This window comes from Fimicolochytrium jonesii (genome assembly GCF_025526975.1).
Source record: "Fimicolochytrium jonesii strain JEL569 chromosome Unknown EV422scaffold_48, whole genome shotgun sequence".
Lineage (NCBI taxonomy): Eukaryota > Fungi > Chytridiomycota > Chytridiomycetes > Spizellomycetales > Powellomycetaceae > Fimicolochytrium > Fimicolochytrium jonesii.
Window position 1 is genome coordinate 67,028 of NW_026515715.1, and position 19,399 is coordinate 86,426.

The window sequence follows — 19,399 nt, forward strand, 5'->3', positions numbered from 1 at the left end:
TTCGACGCCGGGAAGCACGTGTGGGCGGCGGTGCGAGATGCGTTTGCTGCTGCTGCAGTGTCTCCGGGTCCGGTCCGCGTGATCCATCGGCCCGCTCAGGAGCCGGTGCTAGTTCCACGGCCGTATCCACCTCCATCGTCCCATCTCTTCCACCATCCTCACCCTCCTCTGCGTTGTCCTGAAGCCCATGACTTTCAACAGCAGGTACAACCTTCGGCTTCCGCCCCCTTCGCGCCCCCGCAGATTTCACAGGCGGATCAACATCCCCGCCGCTGTCTGGCTTCTCGACCCTTTTCTTTGCGCGGGTAGGTGCGGCAGCTTCCACCACCGCAGCGCCCCCTGCCACGGAATCGTCAGCTTGGACGGCGCTGACGCCGACATTCGGGTCCTGGGCCCGGCTGCGTAGCGCACGACGGGCAGGTGCGCGGGCGGCAGCGGCAGGCTGGGGTTTATCCGACACCGGTTTCTGCTCCTCATCATCGTCATTCTCTTCGATCTCGTCAAACGCGGGTACCGGTACCGCTTCGGCTTTCTGCGTCGTTTCCTCGTTTTTCTTTTTCCGGCCTCGCGTACTCCGTTTCGGTTGGGCAGGTGTGTGCTCCGACTCGATGGACGGTTCACCTCCCGCCAGCTTCTCGCCAGCCTCCACCGCGACGACGGGATCGACCGCCGGTTTCTCTTCCAACACCTCCGAGTTTACATCGATTACATCACCCGCCGGCCGCTCAGGGACGCCCGCCTCCGTCTCAACAGTGTCCGGAGTTGCGCTTGGGGTCGCGTCCTCCGCTTCGGCCGGGGATGGCACGGCAGCATGCATCTCCACGCCGCTACCCGCCTCTCCACGTCCATCCGCCTCGTGTAGCATGCCCGCGGGTTCGGCCTGCATACCCGCATCTGCAGCATCACGGTCAATCTCCACCCGGCCTGCGTCGTTAATGACATCGACGTCCATCCTCTCGTCCAAAGCGTCGACGCCGAGGGGAGTCGGTAAGGTGGCTGCGGGTCCAGCATCCCCACCCCCGACCTCAGACCCTTCCCCAGCGCGAATCTCATCCTCCTTTGCCGTCACGGAAGCGTCCGCTACCACACTGGCGGTCCCGCCGTCGATACCCACTTCCGATCCAGACACATGTGCGTCCTTGGCTCCATCCCCGTGCGCGGGTTCAACGGAAGACTCGGGATGGGCCTCGTCGCGACCGTCCATCCGCCGCGCTTGCATCTCCGCCTGCACCTCACCCAATGTGCGCAACGAGTTTGCGTCCGCTTGCTGCACACCGCCGGGCCCACCCACCTCCGTTCCGTCATCCGTCTTCACAGCTGCACTCACATCGCGCGCGTCCGTATCGCTCACCGCCGCAGGAGCGGCCCCGCGCCCCTTGCGCACAGGTCCCGTCCGCGTCGTCTTCGGATCCTTCGTCGCTGCCGCCGTCGCTGCTACGTTTTTCGCAGCAGCGACGGTCTTGGGCGGCCGGCCACGACGGGGTTGCAGCGGCTGGGCTACGTCCACGGCAGGAGATGGCGGGGCCTCGAAGAGGGGTGGGGCGGGCTCGGGGGTTGTGGTTGGTGCTGGTGATGGGATGGAGACTTCCGCTGCTGCTCCTGCTACTGTAATGGGCTCTTGTACAGGTTCGGTGGGGAGTGCGACGGGCTCCACTTTTACACCGAAGAGACGCGTGTCTTGCACACTCTGTTCCGGCGACGTGACAGCCTCCGTCCCAGAATCTGGCCCCGTCGGCGGGACATGCATGGGGGCCGCGGGTGGATGTATCATCACCGATTCCTTCGGGACAGCTTCTCCCGCTTCCCAACCGGGGGCCTGTGGAGGCTTCCTCGGCGACGCGACGAGCCCAGCTTCGGCGTCGGCTTGAGCACTTGCTGGACCGGAAGAGTGCGAAACCTGCATCGGGAGGGTGTTCACATCCTGCACTGTTCCACGAGTCGTATCTCCACTGCCCGGTTCCGGCGCCGCATCTTCCATCGGCATCAACACCAACGGCTCAGGCTTCATCACATCCGTGTGATCGGCTGCCATAGGCTTGAGCCCCGGCGTCGATGGGCTCTCAATACGCTTGGGTTCCTGTTTATCCTTGGGGGCCTCCAAAGAACTCTGGATCGGAGTCCCCAGTCCGTCCGCACTCCCCGTCCTCGAGACACTCGGCACGCTCTCGCTGCTCGCGGTTCGACCCATCAGCCCACCCCGCACGCGCTTCTTCGCAGTGCTGGCCGCCGTCGGCCGCATGTACGACGGCCGTACGGGTGTCGCCGGTGCGGGTGTCGCGATGCCTTTGGGAAAAATGGGTGGGAAGAGCGGACGGACGACGGGAGGGTCTGAAAGGTGAGGTGATGGGCCGCGCTGGGTGGGTGGTGTGGACGGGGTTGCGGTAGCGAGCTTGCCTTCGAGGAGGGGTGCTGTGGGTTCCGAAATGGATGGTGATGCCGCGTGCAGTGGCGGAGTCCCCTTCTCCCCCGGGGATGCCGGTATCGTGGCCGGGGGGGCATCCGGCTTTGGTGACTGCTGACGCATTTCAGAAGGTTCATTGGACGTTTGCACAAGCGTCGGGTCTTGCTTTGTAATCACATCCAAATCCTCCGATGGATCAACAACCTCACTCTCCGCCGTGTCCCATATCGGCAGAGTAGAAATGGTCCCACTCGGTGAAGCGGGCGCACAACCAGCATCCGCCGATATCCCGCCGACCGGTACCGCAATCGCCTGAAGAGCCGTCTCCGGTCCACGAGCCGCCGGCACATCCTCTTCGCACGGCGCCGGACCCTTCACACACTCCACACCAAACCGCCTCCCACACATCTCCACCACGTCCCCGTCTCCAACCTCAACAGCGTCCATGACCTTCATCTGCACCCCGTTCAAGCTCGCGCCGTTGACGTGATCGTAGCATGTTACGAACGTCTGGAATCAGAATCCGGGATGTCTTAGCTTTCAGGTTACGTCGGTTGTTGGGGATATGAATCTCTACCTTGTTTTGTATCTGATCAAACACGTATTCGACATGCTTCATGCCGTAGATTGGGAGGAGGCATTGGATGGACGAGCCGCGGGCTCTGAAAACCGAAGGCGGGGGTCGTTAGCAATCCAAGCGAGGCTGGTGTGCAATTGCATGCTGCGTGTGTAAGAGTCGTCGGCACATATACATACCTCCCAATAGTGACTTTCGGCTGTGACGCAAACACATCCAGCGAGCTACAACACAATCGTAACAACCAGTCAGCCGGGGTCATTCTGCCTCATGAAGCACGCCGTTCCCGCCCCGCGAGATAGATGCGAACGACAACGGGTGTGAAATGAGCAACTGAAGAAAGAGACGAGGACATACCCAGCAATGGCCACACCGTCTGGAGCGTAGCAGAGGATACGAGCTATCGGCGGCTCCTCTCCTTCTTCCTGGGGCTGCATGAGTGAGCAGGTGGGGGTGTTGGGAGTGGGCGGGCGATCTGGGGCTCGTAACGCGTGGACGACGGGAGTTCGGACGACTCCCTTTTCTCCTCGCACCTTCGCCCTGCACAGAGACGCCATTGGAGCCATTGGGAGAGCGAGATATATCCATACTGTATACAGCACACAGACTGGCCTCAGCTGCCCCCCGCCCTCGTCCCGTTCGCCGCTCCATTCCTTCTCTCTCGCCTTCCACCTCTCCCCACAACCCAACACGGACATGCACAACTCAGACAGCGACTCCCCCACCCCACCCCCACCCTCTCCGCGGCGCCAGCACCCCAACATCCTCCTCACCGGCACCCCAGGCACGGGCAAGACCACGACCGCCTCGCTCCTCTCCCTCACGCTCTCGTACCCGCACATCGAAGTCGGCGCCCTCGTCAAGCAGCACGCGCTGCACACCGGCTACTCGGCTGAATTCGACTCGTACTACATCGACGAGGATAAGGTGGTGGATTATCTCGAGGACGAGGTCAGCGAGGGAGGGCGCGTCGTCGATCACCATGGGTGTGATTTCTTCCCGGAGAGGTGGTTTGATTTGGTCGTGGTGTTGAGGGCCGGGACCGAGGTGCTGTTTGGCCGCTTGGAGAAGAGGTAAGAAGAGTGCGAGAGACCGAGAGTGCGATGGCGAGCCCCCCCTGCCCCGCCCCCCGGATGTTTTTGCGAGCGACGCCGAGGCAGTCGTGCGGGTTTTGTCTGACCCTCCCCCGCTTGTCTCTATCCCCCAGAAACTACCCCCCCAAGAAGATAACAGAAAACATCGAGTGCGAAATCATGCAGGTCGTCCTCGAAGAAGCGCGCGACTCATACGCCGGCGATATCGTTTGGGAGCGCTCGAGCGAGACGGTCGATGACATGGAGAGGAACGTTGAGGAGATTGCGGCGTGGGTGGAGGCGTGGGTTGCGCGGAGGGCTGTCGAATGAGTGAAGTGGGTGAAATTGGGGGATGGGGGGAGGATGGGTTGTATATACAGTAGGTAGACTTAATTTAGGCAGATTTTCATTTAGAATAGACGAGGGTTCTCCCTCACGAGGGTGGATGAAGGTTATCATGGTTATTTCAGTCCTTCTATTCCGCATATACGGCGCGGGGTGCGGTTGGTAAATATATATAAACAAATGGGCGAGATGGGGTACATCCACGGCGTATCTCTCGTTCTCTCTTGCCAAGTCGTACTCCCTGCTCCGCTCGTTCTCTCGGCATCCATCCCCCTTCCTCCTACTTCGACACTTATTCAAGAATGACGGTAGCACCCAATGCTTCCAACGTCTTCTTGATCTTCTCCGCCTCCTCCTTATTCGCGTTCTCCCGGATCACCTTCGGTACGCTCTCAACAAACTTCTTGGCCTAGGGGAATCAACATCGAGGGTTGAAGAGATTGCCAAAATCGTCATGAGGGTACTACTGACTCAAAGCTCCATACCTCAACCAAGTTGGCGCCTGGCAGCAGGGCCTTGATCTCCTTGATGATCTTTGCCTTTGATGCTGCGTCGAACTTTTCTAATTTTACTTTGAATTCTGTCTTTTCAGCTGGCTTTTCCTGTGTATTCGAGATGGAATATCAGACGGTGGTCCCTCCGAATGAATCGACCATTTCCCACTCTAGTAAGGCGAGTACGAACCTCGGCGGCGGGTGCGGCGGCGGCGGCACCTCCAGCAGGTGCGGCGGCAGCAACGGGCATCACAATATCCTGGATGTTCAGTTTCGTCTGCACAAAGAAAACCAAAACTTTACTACCACCTCCCCCACCCATAGAATTTCCCCCCTTCCCGCGATCCACACCTTCAAAGCCTGCACAAGCGCGGCAGTCTGCAACAGGTTCAACTGCGCGATCGAGTCGACAATAGTCGCAATCTTGGGCTCAACTGGTGCTGGTGGTGCCTGTTGTGTTGGCGCGGATGCTGAGAAGGCGCGGACTGCTATTGGCGATGGGCGGAGGGTTTGGCGTTGTCTGGGTTGGTGTGGTGATTGTGATCAGAATTGGCTTCCAACGAGGGGGGTGTGCGGAATCGAGTCCACGACATCCACTTTGGTAATTGCTCCACTGGCCTCCGCCGTTCTCGTCAATCCGTCACGAGAAGCCCCCATCTCCCTTCCCTTCCTCATGGACCCCCCTCCTGCGCTTTCTCCACTACTCACAGCAAACGCGGGCAGACATTTCGGCCGATGACGGTGCGTAACGTGGGATGCTGCAAAATGAATAGAGCGATAGTATGAGCGACGCTTCCCTACCACCGTCCCGCACGGGTGAGCCAAACCCTGACGCCTACCATTGTGTATGTGAGAGTGAGTAGTCTATGTTGGTGCTGCGAGCCTGTATTTTTCCCACCGGGGTCGTTGCACGCTTGGGACCAGCCAGCTTGACGACCACCCCCGTCGAGACGAGTCTGCGCCACTCGCCCGCCACTGGCCGCGCCACTCATTTCGAGCTGCTTCCAAACACTGTTTGGTCTGTGAGGAAAAACCGAATGAAGCGGTGAACTAACAGACAGTAACAGCCTCGCACCGAATCACGTAGACGCAGGGTGCCAGATCCCCTCTCTGCTTGTCTCGTCCGCACCCCTTCGCACCTCCTGCGCCCCCCCTGCGACGCCCTGCATCATCATTCATCATTCATCATTCATGCGTGCAATGAGGCGTGCACCTGATCGCATCGTGACGGGCGTCCCCTCGGTGTCCGTCTCGATTCATTCTTGAGCCTTGGCTTGACCATTGTCCCCCAAATCCGCTCTGGGAATGATGAATTGGCGCACCCGTCCGGTTCCGGTGTGATACCTTTTGATTAGATCGCATTATGAGTGGTTAAGCTTAAATTCAAAGGCTTCCCAGGTTCCAGAAAGTTAAGCTTCATGAATACTAGCATCAGTGCACTAATTAGATGGAGGGAGAGTCATCGCGTCGATTGCAGCCAGACCATCCGCACGCCCGGGGTTGGGAATGCTAGCGGCGGTGCATGTGCGGATGGTGTATGGCACTAACTGTGGGAGGCCGTGGTTGTCTGACCTCTGGGCTCTGCGGGTATGCGACAATGTGTGTTTGTGTCCGCCCAAGCCGCCGCTGTGTTCCCTCTCGCTCCGTCGCGCTCTTACGTCGACGCCGATCGCCCGAATTAGATGAACTATGCATTATGATGATCATGAGTTAACTGCCAGACGGCTGGCTGGGCTGGGCGTCAACACAATTGCGAGAGAGGAACGACAGGGGTGGGACAACTTGGCGCCCACAACCAACAACAACAACAACAACAACAACAACCTATACCTTCCCTCCCTCCCTCCAGGCTCCCTCCCTCTCTCAGCAAGCACTTTATTCCAGTGCTATCCACTCTCTGGCGCTTGCTTCGCTGTTCCGTCTGCGAGGGGCTGCTTGCTTCTTGTGCGGCGAGGAAAGAACCCCGTACAGTTATTTGTAGAGAGAGGAAAGGAAAAAGGCCGTAGATCGATCATTAGCGCGAGTAACCTGCACCCGGCCGGCGTCCGTCCACAAGGACAACCCACAGCCCACAAACCCTGAACGAACTATTCTGAGAGCCCGCCCCCAGCGCCCCTTCCGTACGATTGGTATTCCGTCAGTACCGCCAGCACTTTAAGCGCGGGAACCTTCCAAACCGCTTTATTAGGAGCGGCCGACACCACGGAGTCGATATTGCCCACAGTAGGACGTACTGTAGGGAGAGGCTGTTACGCCATCCCTCATCCCCCAGTGTTCTCGAGGAACGCCCACCTCATCGCCCGTCGCCGCAGGTGTGTCGTGAGGGCTTCCGACGCCTCACACACACACACACGGGATACTCAACTCGACCCCGACCATCAGCTCGGGATAGCATATACATAGAACATAGTTAGACGAACCATGTCGGGTACGAGACCGCCATTACTGGCAGTAGCTGTCGCTGCAGCTGCTGCGACGGTTATTACGGCTGTGTGTGCTGCGCCGGTGGGGGTGAGACGGCCGAGGGATGGTGATGTGGGAGGGGTGGCTGTGGATGGGGGGCAACCTGTACTGGGGAATGTCGATGTGAGTATGAACAGCGGTGTGAGCGGGGTGGGAGGTGTGCGGGACAGGACTGCCGTCCCAGTAGGCGCTCATATGACGCTTGGCCTATTGTTTGCTTGAATGGCTTTCCAAAGGAACAAGTACTAATCTGATGACGTTGTTTTCCATCTCCAGGCCGCCATATTCGCATTAGACCGGGAAACCCAAGATGACCCTGGCGACCACCGCGCCTCAACCGGAAGCGATTCCGCCGTCTCAGGCGTCCACCTCGCCCCCTGGATCATCCCGGTAATAGTCGGCTCGATCCTCCTCGTCGGCGGCGTGATCGGCTACTTCCTGTGGCGCCGGCACAAACGGCGGATGCGCACAAAACGCAAAGGCAAAGGGCTCGACCCAGCCTTCGCGCCCCCGGAATCCCTCGAGATGATGGAACGACGCCGGTCCTCGCTCCGTGTCCCCGGGTGGATCCGCAAAGAAAAAGACCGTAGAAGCGACACATCCTCTGTGGAAACAATCACCCAATTTGGGAACGACAGCTCTAAAAGCGTCAACTCCGACCAACCTTTACTCCCCGGTGGAGAAACAGACCTCTACGCACTTGCCAATGGCGGAAACCCATCACAGAAATCCCTCGCCATCACCAACGGGGTTACAACAACGACCACCCCGGCCCCACCCGTCCCCGCCCTCCCCACCCGCACCGCCACCGAAGCCCACCTCGCCGCCATGCTCAGCTACCGCGGCCCACCCCCTCGCTTCACCGGCGGCTCATCCAACTGGTCTGCCCCAACCGACGAAGGCGTCCTCTGCCGCGCCGTCTTCGCCCACAAACCCGACGAAGACGATGAGATGATCCTCCGCCGTAACGACTATGTCGTCGTCGACGCCTTCTATGAGGATGGCTGGGTGCTCGTGCATCAACAGGATCCGGTCACCTACCGGCCCAAACTCAAAAACATCACCACCACCTCCAACGGAAAAGGCAAAGATTCAGCCGTATCGGTCTCCTTCCTCGCAGGAATCACCCACAGCAGCAAAGACAAAGACAAATCCCCCCACTCCCCACACACAACACACCCGCCCACCACCACCGCCGACCAACCCAACGGCGGCTGGCGCTCCCGTCTCAGTCTCGGCGGCGGCGAACCCAAATCCTCATCATCTCCCACCACCTCCCCACCCGTGCCCTCCAACACAGCCGTCAAACACCTCACCGCCTCCCCACCCTACCCCTCCATCGCCGCCGCCGCCGACTACACCACCACCACCACCAACAACAACGGTAACGCCCCCACCACCAACGGCACCACACACACCACCAAACGCGACCAGTCCCAATCCGGCGTCGTCCCCTGGCGCTGCCTGTACCTCCTCACCGACGACGAGATCAGGACCGTGCAGTACAACGCCGCGATCGATCCCAATGTCGGCCGCGCGGTGTATAGTCAGCAGATGTTGTTTAGTTTTAGGTGATTGTGGGGGCGGGGGGAGGGGGGGAGGGGGGGCGGGGGGAGTGAGGGAAGTGGAATCCTCATATTGGATCCAAATGGAGAGAACGGAAGTGGGTTGAGAGCAGGGGAGGGGAGGGGAGAGCGTAGAGGGGGGGAGACTGACGACACACCTGGCGCATACCTTTTGTTTTGTTTTGTGTTTTGCATCTGGCGGGGGGAGGCGGGGGGGGGCTGGGGGGGCATTTGTCCGCGCTTCTCCTCTCCTCCCTCACACCTATCTTACAAACCCCACCTGTTGACGATGAGACGGCACCGCGGGGGAGGATTTGGCACACGTTGGACGGGACGGGACTTTTCGCAGGGGGGGCTTTATATACCGCCCGTCGGAGGGCGATCGAGTGAGTACGGGGACCCCAAGTTTTAGCTGGAAGCGTTTTGCGGGGGATGGGCAGACCTCCATTTTTGTGATGACTTTTTTTTGTCTGTTTCATTTTGCTTTACCTTTTCGTACTTTTGCGGGTTGGGTGGGGGGGTTGTTTTTGATGCTGCTCGTGCTGGCATGGGAACTCTGGGGGATACTTTGTTTATTCGAATACTATTTCTGAAAGTCCTCGTTTGGTGTGAGGCTGGGATTTTAGTAGGTGAAGAGAGGTGAAGTTGAGGTCTGGACTAAATGCAACGTCACGAAGTCGGGAGAAATCGACAGCGCGCGGGTCCAGACACTCCGTCCGACACCTTGAGTAACCTGAATGACACCAGAGCAATCCCGAGATCCGACCTTGGGTGAAACAAAAGCATCGAATTTGTTCATAAAAAGTGGTACACATAAGGGTTGGTATCAACGAGATGAAGAACAACGAGGAAGGACGAAAGAAAGGCTAAATAATCCACGCCGACGTGGCACACTCAGGGGAAAAGACACGAAAGGAAAATGTATACAGGCGGTTGTGGCGAGGGGTATGCAACTTAGATATAGGGGTTGTGGGGGTATACGCCGTGAAAAGATCGCCATCTCGTTTCCTGCTCCTCGATTTTCCCTTCTCTGCCCCAATGACAAAATAACGACGTTGCTGAACTTGAGGACGCGATATTTCACTGCTGGGATGAGCCAGCCACGGGTCTCGCCGCCGGGGTCGGGGTCGCAGGAACTTGCTGGTGCTGCTGCTGATTAGGGTCAATCGTTTTCGGAGCTTGAGCGGAAGTCGGCTGTCGCATCGGGAAATTCTGAGCGAATTGCTGAGGCATGCCGGCAGGAGCCGCTGGAAAGCCCATCTGCTGCGGCCATCCCAAGCCATTAGGTGCGGGGGGAGGGGCCGACATTCCGGGATGGAAAGCGTTGGGAACCGGGACATTCGAGAAGGCGTTTGGGAATGAGCTGACTGCCGCCATGTTGGGGAACACATTGCCCCCAAAGCTTGTCGGAGCCATGCTGAACGCGCTCGGTCCGCTGGCGTTCGGTTGGTTGGGTGGTACGCTTGTGGTCATAGTGCCGAAGGACAACCCACCGAAAGCTGCTTGCTGGAACTGTTGCCGCTGGCTCGCTATCATCTGTCGCATCTTTTGGCCGGTTGCCAAGAGTTGACTCACATGATCCACCAATGGCTTGAATGGCGGGATTCCTTCTCCAGCAATACTCTTGATCATGACAATAAGGTTGTTAACCTTGAGAGCCAGCTTAGGCGCCTCCCTTTGTAGCGCTTGGTTCAATTGCCACCATTGCATGGAGGCAACCCCAGCGTTCACGCGAGACTGCTGCCACACTTCCGGCGGTGTTTTCTGTGCCTCTGGAAGAGTAAAGCGAAATGTGAATCTTTCGAGTCGAGACCTGTGTGTATCCCCATCAAACTGTGCATGCCATACCTTTTCCAGCCAAGTCAATCAGACCATCGATCTGACGCTGAAGGGCATTATGTACTCTTTGCGATTCATCGAACGATGCACTTGTGCCGACGTTGCTTTGCTGCCCAGGGAAGCTCTGGCCAATGTTCAAAGCCGGATCAGACAACATGCGTCGGAGCTCATCCGCTTCCGCCGCGGCAGCCTGATATCCGAACGGCTGCCGGGCAGGAGTGGTTTGTTGACCTTGTTGCAAGGGAACAACCGACGCTGCTGTCGCATTCGAAGTTTCGGCGTTCTCTTTGCCCTTGTCTCTGACCCCGGGGGTGGCACTTAGCCAAACGGCGCCGGTGTTTGCTGGTGTAGGGCGTGGGGTTCCCATATGCTCGATGGAGGGCTGAGCTGCCGAACGTGGCAAGCCTGCGGCAATCAACGGGGTGCCGCTGGTAGATTTGACACCGTAAGCAATTTGAGGCTGTTGGATGTTACCGGACGGTAAGAAGAAACTAAGTAATCTAAGAGCCAGTGTGATTTTAAGACGAAATGCTTACCAGGTCATCCTTCAAGGGAGAGGCGGCCTTTGACTGTGCAGCCTTGGCTTGCATCACATCCGCATACTAAGGAACAAGGATGTTAGTTTCCAGAGCTTTCGGGAAGCAAAGTTCGGGAAAATTCATCATACAGTTCCCCCGGCAGAGGGTTCTTCCGAAAAAATACATGGTGAGGCCTTCGGCTGCGCGGTATTGGCTTGCATCAGCTCCGCATACTGAGGGAAGAAAAGGGGATGAAGGATATGAACGTCGAGAATGTCAGCCGCGGAAAAGAAGTGAGTATCAGCTTACAGTTGCCCCAGCGGATAGGAGTTCCGGGACAGGAGGCGATTCGATGTTTCGAGCCGTTGAGGTATCGATTTGCATGTCTTCAGCCTATCCAGTTAGGGGATGTCAGACTTTTCTCAACTTGGTTCTAAAGCAACGTTCCCCAAAATCCCGCATACCGCCATTTCGATGCTGACGGCTCTGGATCGGGCTTCTTGAATATCTTCCATGGCGACCGCAGCCTGAGTTTGCAAATGAGACATGGAAGGGTCCATCAGCAGACATGGACTTTCGGAAGCTGCGGTCCCCTTCGTACCGTAGGTTCTTGCGTCGCGGAAACTGTTAAATCATTGGTGGATTCCTGCATCTGCGAGCACCAGAAGGGATTTCAACAAAAGACAGGCATCCCCTTCTCCAGAACAAGTGCTTTAACTCACCGCCATCTCCTCGAAAGAAACAGGCGTAGCTTCGACATTAGCGAATGTGTTGGAGCTCAACGATCCCTCCGCAACCGCTTTCCGGATTGCTTCCTCCAACAAATCTGCATACTAAACACGGCGAGAAGATTTATGAATGTGATGCTCACCTCTCATCGAGGGCGGCCTTCGCTGATACGAACCGTAACATGGTCACTTGCCGCAGGTGACAGGGCTTGAGTGACCCATGGCAAGTGGTGAGGCAAATCAGCAGCAACGATATCGAACTCGGTGTCCTTGAACAGTTGCATGTTGGTGGCCTTGGCATATTGCTCCAACCAGGAGGTGGAATGTGGCGCACGAGCCGGATCGCCAAAAGAGGAGTGGTGCTGAGATGATGATGATCTAGGGCTGGTCTCATCTGCGAAAGGGAAGTACGGGCATTAGACGAGAGAGCAAATGCAGCGGAGTTGCACTCGAACCGACCGTCGAGCATGTCCCAAGGATTCGGCTTGTCAGATCCGGAGCTGCTGAACCTGCGGCTCCTCGGCCGGATTGCACCCGTGTGTGGGATATTTTTGGCTATAAGTGAACCTTAGTGAACAGATGTTTGATGCTGGATTAGCAGAGAGGGCCTCATACCTTCCCAGGCGTGGCCGTCAGGTCGTGTAATACGGACTGGTTGGACAGCCGGTCGTTGGTGCATACTGAATCCTCTAGGAGGCTGAGGAGCCGGCTTTTCCCACGCATTGGGCGAGTTGGAAAGACCCAGCGAATCGGAGCTCTTCCGGCCGGGGGTGGTCCTGTTTTCGAACGCAAGGGGAGAACTGGACCGAGGCGGATGGTCTTTTTCCCACGAGAGAGGAGAGCTGGAACGAGGGGTTGGAGCTTTTTCCCGGGCGTAAGCCGGACGGTTAGTAGGCCTGGTGATACCGCCGGATGAGGACTGTGCGGTCGGCGTCTCCCAGGCATGTACAGGGGCAAGGCCGACCGCTTTTTCAGTCTTGGGAGTGCTTGAAGCACCCTGCTTAGGACCAGCGCTGCTATGCTGAGCGGAAGACGACGTTTCCCACACATGCCGAGCAGCGGCTGCCTTGGGCGTTGTTGGTGTCGACACCATATCGAAGAGTTTCTTGCGGTCTGCGTTCCGGTTCTGCCGAAAGAGCAAAAAAAGTCCTGAGCGGAAGACGGTTGGTGCGCCCTTGCAGCATAGAGACGAGCGACGCTTAGAATGAAGATATGGAGAGAGCTACCAAGGCGACGATGAGGAGACTTGACAAGTAACGAAGGAGCTAGCGGCGAAACTGTGTGAAGCGCAAGGTCTGTGAAGCGCAAGGTCTCTAGTTTCGTGGGAATATTTGGGGGTTGAGACGGGAAAAGAAGAGAAACAGCCATGGGAAGGGGCTTTTCATTTTGTTCCCAGCAGCCGTGTGTGACAGGGGACGCGGGGGAGAGAGCACCGCAACAAGGACACACCCCCCACAGCGACCACATTCCATACCACATCCACACACAGGGCTCCGCTACCCGATCAGGGCGCATTCCCTCAGACTCACTGTGCGTCTCTGCGTGAGCTGCTGGTTCAGATCCACGGGAAAAGCCTTCGGACAGCGAAGAAACAGCTGCCGAAAGTTTTCGACAGCTTGTCAAACAATCTTCCTTTTGCTCGTCCAAACGAGGAGTTCTATGCCGAACCATATCATTAAGAGTGAAACTCTCCCTCCATTAATTCTAAAGTGGATTGGTGAGAGTCTTGGAGAGGCCTATCTGGTCTGAAACTGCATGGTTCTATGTGGGGATTGCGCTCAGCACTCGAAGGGGGTTCGCTGAGGGGTCCACTGTCGAAATTAGCCGTCAGCGTCAAAAAGCCCTGTCAATCGCGTCATCATGTCTGCTCCCCCAACGTTATATACGTAAAGTAACCAAGGAAGCTTTTCTGGTGAAAGCGATAGACAAGTAGCAATAGTACTCCATCATCTATTTTCCAATGTGCATCCATGCAAACACGGCTGAAATGTGATTTGATCCGACTCGAGGGCGTTCGCGAGGCATCAGGGCATCAGGGCATCATCCTCCGCGTTTACGCACCCTGAGAAAAGGATCTTCTTATCAAGGCTATCGCTATGCATACGCTATTTTCCCATCTTAGAATGTAAGGTGCTACGACGTACACGTTATAAGACAGTACGCACCCCAATGTCAAAGCACAGAAAACATCCAACGTCACTATACATACACCGTCCGGTTTGCAAAAAGTCACACAACTACAGATACACACGCCAGAGTAAATCATCATCACCCCAAACGTCCAGTCTACGCCCTCACATTACGCGACTGCCCAGCAGCGCCTCGCAAAGCGCTCGGCAGTCTCGCCTTCTTCAGTCCCGTGCTTCTACCGCCGGATCTGTCAGGCTCGCGTTGTTGTGCGATCCGCTGATGAAAAGAAAACCGAGTCAGTTCTGCAAGTTACATCAACGGATTGGGATGTGGATAGTCCGTACCTCAACAGTAGAAACTCCATCCCTGAACTTCGTCTTGAACAGCACATTCGCGTTGTTAAACATGCCATCCTTCAACGACACAATGATGAATTGCGAGTTCTTGAACCGCGTTTGGATCAGCTGCCCGATGTTTTGCGTGTGCGACAGGTCCAGCGCTGAATCGACTTCGTCCAGAATGTACATCGGCGCTGGCTTATATTGCAGGAGGGAGAGGATCAGTGAGAGGGCGATCAGCGATCTGTCATGGGACGCAACAGAAAGTTAGCATGACAGTCGTTGATGAGGGCAGCATCTCTTCATCAAAGAGCAAAACCCTTTCAAAGATCCATACATACCTCTGCCCACCACTCAACTCCGTCAAACTCTGCTTCCAAACTCCACCCAACGCCACCTTCACCTCCAACCCCTGTGTGATATCCATCCCCTCAGGCGGCTCCAACCGGGCCATATTGCCCGGCAGCAGATCCGCAAAAATCGCGCCAAAATCCACATCAACCTGCTCCCACGTCTTGCGCAGCGCCTCGCGCTTATACTTGTCCAGCTCGCCGATCGTCTCCTGGATCTTGCGCTTGTCCTTCTTCACTGTCGCGAGCATGGCCTTGAGTTGGGTTTCCTTTTTTTCGACGCGGTCAAATTTGTCCATTACTTGCGGGTCAAGGTTGCGTTCGAGGGATTTGCGACGTTCTTCGAGTTGCTTTACGCGTTTCTTGACGTCCGGCATGTCGTGCTTGTGGAAATCGTAGTCGGTGTTGGGTTGGCCGAACATGCTTCAATAGGGGTGCGTTCGTCACAAAACAGGACAATAGGTAGTAATGCTGATGTCTGCATGACTTACTGTTTCTGATCCCCAATCCACGGATGTGCCTTTACAAGCTCAGCAACAACCTTCTGCGCATTCGCCCGGTCCTCATGGAACTTATCCAGCTCGTGCCGCAGTTTCTGCGTCTCGAGCTTACAGTCCTCGACCATTTGCTTCTTATCCTTTTTGCGCTCGGCGAGCTCTTTGCTTTCCGTGTCGTAGGCTGATAGTGACCGTCGTTCTTTGTCGAGCGCGGATTCTGAGGCGTCGTAGGAACGCTGTGATGGATGATGTAGAGCAATACCCTTCGTGAATATGGATCGAAACCAGGATGTCTGACCCCTCCCACAATGACAGATGGAGCTCAGCGCATCCATTGAAAATCTCAGAAATGGCGCTCACCTTGACACCAGCCATCTTCTCCCTCAACTCCCTCTCCTCCTCCCTCAGCGCCTCCACAACCCGCTCAACCTGCTCTATCCGCTCACGAGCCTGCACAACCTCCTTGTCAAGTTGCACAGCCTCCTCTTTCGCGAGCTCCATCTCCTGCTGCATCTGTTTAACGGCGGGCGCGGACTTGGCGAGCTCTTTTTTGCCGTCTGCTAGCTCTTTCTGTTATATCGAAAAAACATCGGGGGTTTCAGTGAAACATGACAATGGACCGAGTGGATCAGAGAAAGACCATTGGCTCCTCAGAATAACAAGTCATTTCCCAACACTCCACAAACGCACCTCCAAAGCCTGCAACTTGCCCTCCCGATGCGTCGAAAACTCCTTCATCTCCTTCTCCACATGCGCCCGGTTCTCGACCGCGGCAGCTTTGCGCTCCATCGCCTCCTTGCGCACTGTTTCTTGGGCCTCGAGTTCCGCTTTCAGAGCTTCCGCTCGTTGTATGACCTATACATCAATGCGAAAGTCAGTCGGACTCCACCGCTCGGGGTAACCGAAAAAAGTTAACATAAAAAGCCAATTGGAAACCCACCCTAGCACTCGAATTTGTCCCCAATCTCTCCTCAATCAGCCGTCCCTCATGCAACTTCAACTCTAACGACTTCGCCAACCCAACCCGATGCCCTTGTTTGCGATGCCACTCCTCCAGCTCTCCCACAACATCCTCCAGCTCCTTGCTCAGCGCCGCATACCGCTTTCGCAGATCTTTCAGCAGGCCCATTTTCACGAGCACGCCGGAGGTGGTGGGGCGCGCGCCGCCGGAGAGCTGGCCGGAGGGGTCGTAGGAGTCGCCGTCGAGGGTGATGCAGCGTGTGCGGATGGCTTTGTCGAAGGTGACCCGTTTGGCGGTTTCCGCGTCTGGTGGGGGTGGGAGGGTGTGATGATGACATGCGTGTGAGCGCGGGTCCGTAGTCACTTTACAAAAACGAGGGCAAAACCTCTCACGACAGCTCCCCTACCTCGACAAACAAACGACCCCCCAAACACATAAGCCATGGCCACCTCCAATTCCTCGTCATACCCCACCAGATTCAATGCCAAATCAACTTTCCCGGGCGCAACCTTCCTCGCCGCCTCCAGCTTCTCGGCCGACACCCTGAACGCATTTATCTTATTCAACGGGATCATCGTTACCCTCTTCCTCAGTCTCCCGTTCTGCAGGAGCTGCGTGCCAACCACCTCTGTCTGCACAACGACGTTGTAGAGCTTCCCGCCAGCACAGACTTCGAGGGCCGTGGACGAGTCGTGGTTTTTGGGGTCAAGGCTGACGAGCTCGGCGACGAGGCCTTTGACGGATTTGCGGTCGAAGTTCGGAGCGGGGGAGGTGTATTCGAATTGGAAGGAGGAGAGGTCGCGTTCTAAGGTTTCGATTTGCTAAGTTTGCAATTGCATCAGTTACTCAGGCTTCCGAACCTCTTTGAGCAGGGCATAGTAAGAATTGGGGCTTGCTGGGCCGGCATACCTCTCTTAACTCATTCGCCTGAACTTGCAACGTCTTCTTTTGCTGCGTTAGCTCAGATTCACGCTCGGGCGCCAGGGACAGGGAATCCAGCTCGTTCTGCACGAGTAATTCGCTATTAGCATGGATGTGTTCCTCACCATCCATCCGGTGCATTTCCAATAATAGTGTGACCAAGCAACGATCTCGCAAACTCACGCCATACACCCACCTGAAGCATATCCGTAACCTTCTTATTAGCCCTGGACTCAGCCAACAGCGAGCTATTCTGCTTTTCCGCCGCCTTTGCTTTCGGCAAAATCTCCTGCAACTCCTTCTTCGCGTGCGCAATCTTCATCTTTGCTTGTTCCGCCGCTGAGGCTGCCGTGCTAACTGCCCTGCTGGCCTCTAGATAATCGACGTCAGTGGTTTAGGTTCCCAGCCGCTACTTTCGCCTCCTGCACCTCCGTCTGCGTACCTTGGAGTTGAGCCTGGTACCCATTATCCTGCCCTTCCTTCGCGGCCAATCCCGTCGACAAAGTCTGGATCAGATCCTCCAATTTGCGCACACTCTGTGTCTTTTCCTCGTACGCGTTCACGGTCGAGTCGCATCTGGCGCCGAGTTGGACGATCTTTTCACGCATGGCTGCAAGCGATGCTTCGACCTGCGGTGTATTGTATCGGAAGTGAGAAGGTACGCACCTAAAAGGGGGTGGACCAATAGGGACATACCTCGGCGCTTTCCTTTTGCAAGTTGGCCAAGTTCTTTTCTTCGTCGGCTATACTCCCGGTCTTCAGATCGCACTGTGTTTTGATCTTGACGAGATCTTTTGCAAACTCTTTGTACTCCGCTTCGAGTTCCCTGAACTGCGCCGAATCCTACCAGTCACCGTGAATGATATCTTTCGCATCAATACCAGCATAGCGGTTATGGAAAAAGGTCCGCGCTCTCCCATTCCGACCTTTTCCCTATCCTCCAGAATCTGCGCTAACTTGTCCTCGATCTCCCGCATATCCTGCACAAGCACCTCCTGCATCTTCTGCAGCGTCACGATGCGTTCCTCTTTCTCCTCCAGGTCTTTACCGGAGGACTGCACTTTGGCCTGGTACTTTGAGTAGTCGTGGGCGATGAGCACGCGGCGGAGGACGTCGAGTTCCGTGGCCATCTTTTGGTATTCGAGGTATGTTCGTTTGGCTGTTCGTAGTTTCTCGAGTTTTGGGCCGATTTCCGTTTCCAGGAGCTGATTGGGAACGCAAGCGAGTTCGGTAAGCGATCGAGCGAAGGGAACAAGCCAAGGTGAGAATCGGGCGATCGCGGTTCCCAGCATCCGGTGGGATCACGCCGAGCTGCTCCGCTCTCGCCCCCGCCATCATGCTCGCCCTCTCCCAATCACTCCCTAACTCACAGTATTGATCTCCTCCAATTTAGCATCCTTCTTCCCCATCGTCTTGATCGCTTTATCCTTCCTATCCTCGAACATCCTCGTCCCAGCCGCCTCTTCGATCAAAGCCAAGATCTCCGGCGGCTTCATATTCAACACCTTCGTGATCCTCCCCTGCATAATCAAGAAATGCGGATTGTTGACATTGAGCTGCACCGATTGAAACAAGTTCGCCACGTCCTGCTGGTTCTTGTTGTGGCCGTTGACGATATACTTGTTGCGCCCGTTGACCACGATTTGCCGTGTTACCGAGATTTGTTTGTGGTTTTCGTAGCCGAGGGGGGATTTCTCGCGGTCGCTGTTGTTGAAAACGATTGTAACGGAGGCCTTTGTGATGCCGGCTTGGCCTCGTTTATAGACTAGGTCCTGTAGGTTGTTTGCACGGACCTGCGGTTGTATATCGCCAGCCTTGAGTTACGACGAGCAACGAGGCAACATCATGAACCTGACGACTCCACATACATACATGCGACAAGGTAGAGATCCCCAACACAAAACATATCGAGTCCAAGATATTTGACTTTCCGGACCCGTTGAGACCCGTGATTGCGTTGAACTCCGAGTCCCAGCCGCTGATGACCGTCCGCGTCGCGTAGGACTTGAAGCCCTCGATAATGAGCTCCTCGATGTACATGGCGATGGGGGTGCAAGACGGCCTGTTGTGATGCGGGTTTCTGAGAAGGAAGGAGGAAGCGGTCCACCGCCTGTGTCTACTGGGGTTGCAGCCTGGAAATTCAGTGGCCGGCAAGAGGCACCGTACGAGAACAGAAGCGAGGGGAGTGCCGGAGAGCGT

At 56.4% G+C, this 19,399-nt stretch overlaps 4 protein-coding genes across 4 annotated transcripts; 2 read left to right on the forward strand and 2 right to left on the reverse strand.

Annotated features, from left to right (window-relative positions):
• Positions 1-3,674: 3,674 nt before the first annotated feature.
• On the forward strand, positions 3,675-4,381 carry EV422DRAFT_510406 (P-loop containing nucleoside triphosphate hydrolase protein; the record flags this gene model as incomplete). Its single annotated transcript, XM_053068927.1, has 2 exons — positions 3,675-4,051; positions 4,186-4,381. The coding sequence occupies 2 exons, from the start codon at positions 3,675-3,677 to the stop codon at positions 4,379-4,381; spliced, it is 573 nt and encodes a 190-aa protein (XP_052920633.1).
• Positions 4,382-4,534: 153 nt separating this feature from the next.
• Positions 4,535-6,230, reverse strand: EV422DRAFT_347823 (ribosomal protein L7/L12 C-terminal domain-containing protein). Its single transcript, XM_053066520.1, has 6 exons — positions 5,730-6,230; positions 5,599-5,648; positions 5,242-5,410; positions 5,081-5,167; positions 4,882-4,998; positions 4,535-4,805 (listed from the first exon to the last, which is right to left on the reverse strand). The coding sequence occupies exons 1-6, from the start codon at positions 5,880-5,882 to the stop codon at positions 4,689-4,691; spliced, it is 693 nt and encodes a 230-aa protein (XP_052920634.1). The 5' UTR covers positions 5,883-6,230; the 3' UTR covers positions 4,535-4,688.
• Positions 6,231-7,142: 912 nt separating this feature from the next.
• Positions 7,143-8,946, forward strand: EV422DRAFT_347871 (uncharacterized protein). The gene is made up of 2 exons (XM_053066521.1): positions 7,143-7,476; positions 7,630-8,946. Exons 1-2 carry the CDS (start codon positions 7,312-7,314, stop codon positions 8,926-8,928), a joined length of 1,464 nt encoding a protein of 487 aa, XP_052920635.1. The 5' UTR covers positions 7,143-7,311; the 3' UTR covers positions 8,929-8,946.
• A 4,965-nt stretch (positions 8,947-13,911) lies between these two features.
• On the reverse strand, positions 13,912-19,369 carry EV422DRAFT_624046 (condensin complex component SMC2-like protein). Its single transcript, XM_053074251.1, has 15 exons — positions 19,073-19,369; positions 18,571-18,993; positions 18,127-18,405; positions 17,897-18,043; positions 17,643-17,829; positions 17,397-17,572; positions 17,189-17,284; positions 16,686-17,100; positions 16,259-16,584; positions 16,009-16,173; positions 15,679-15,888; positions 15,313-15,554; positions 14,813-15,244; positions 14,478-14,715; positions 13,912-14,409 (listed from the first exon to the last, which is right to left on the reverse strand). Exons 1-15 carry the CDS (start codon positions 19,238-19,240, stop codon positions 14,290-14,292), a joined length of 3,624 nt encoding a protein of 1,207 aa, XP_052920636.1. The 5' UTR covers positions 19,241-19,369; the 3' UTR covers positions 13,912-14,289.
• Positions 19,370-19,399: the final 30 nt, after the last annotated feature.

Bases quoted from the DNA above. Each gene is read 5' to 3' on its own strand.
- EV422DRAFT_347871 (XM_053066521.1), top strand. From the start codon at position 7,312: ATGTCGGGTACGAGACCGCCATTACTGGCAGTAGCTGTCGCTGCAGCT. The intron at 7,477-7,629 runs GTGAGTATGAAC...TTCCATCTCCAG, and splicing joins CTGTACTGGGGAATGTCGAT to GCCGCCATATTCGCATTAGA.
- EV422DRAFT_347823 (XM_053066520.1), bottom strand. From the start codon at position 5,882: ATGAGTGGCGCGGCCAGTGGCGGGCGAGTGGCGCAGACTCGTCTCGAC. The intron at 5,649-5,729 runs GTAGGCGTCAGG...TTCATTTTGCAG, and splicing joins TCACTCTCACATACACAATG to CATCCCACGTTACGCACCGT. The intron at 5,168-5,241 runs GTGTGGATCGCG...TTCTTTGTGCAG, and splicing joins CGCTTGTGCAGGCTTTGAAG to ACGAAACTGAACATCCAGGA.
- EV422DRAFT_624046 (XM_053074251.1), bottom strand. From the start codon at position 19,240: ATGTACATCGAGGAGCTCATTATCGAGGGCTTCAAGTCCTACGCGACG. The intron at 18,994-19,072 runs GTATGTATGTGG...ATACAACCGCAG, and splicing joins GGATCTCTACCTTGTCGCAT to GTCCGTGCAAACAACCTACA. The intron at 18,406-18,570 runs GTGAGTTAGGGA...GTTCCCAATCAG, and splicing joins AATTGGAGGAGATCAATACT to CTCCTGGAAACGGAAATCGG.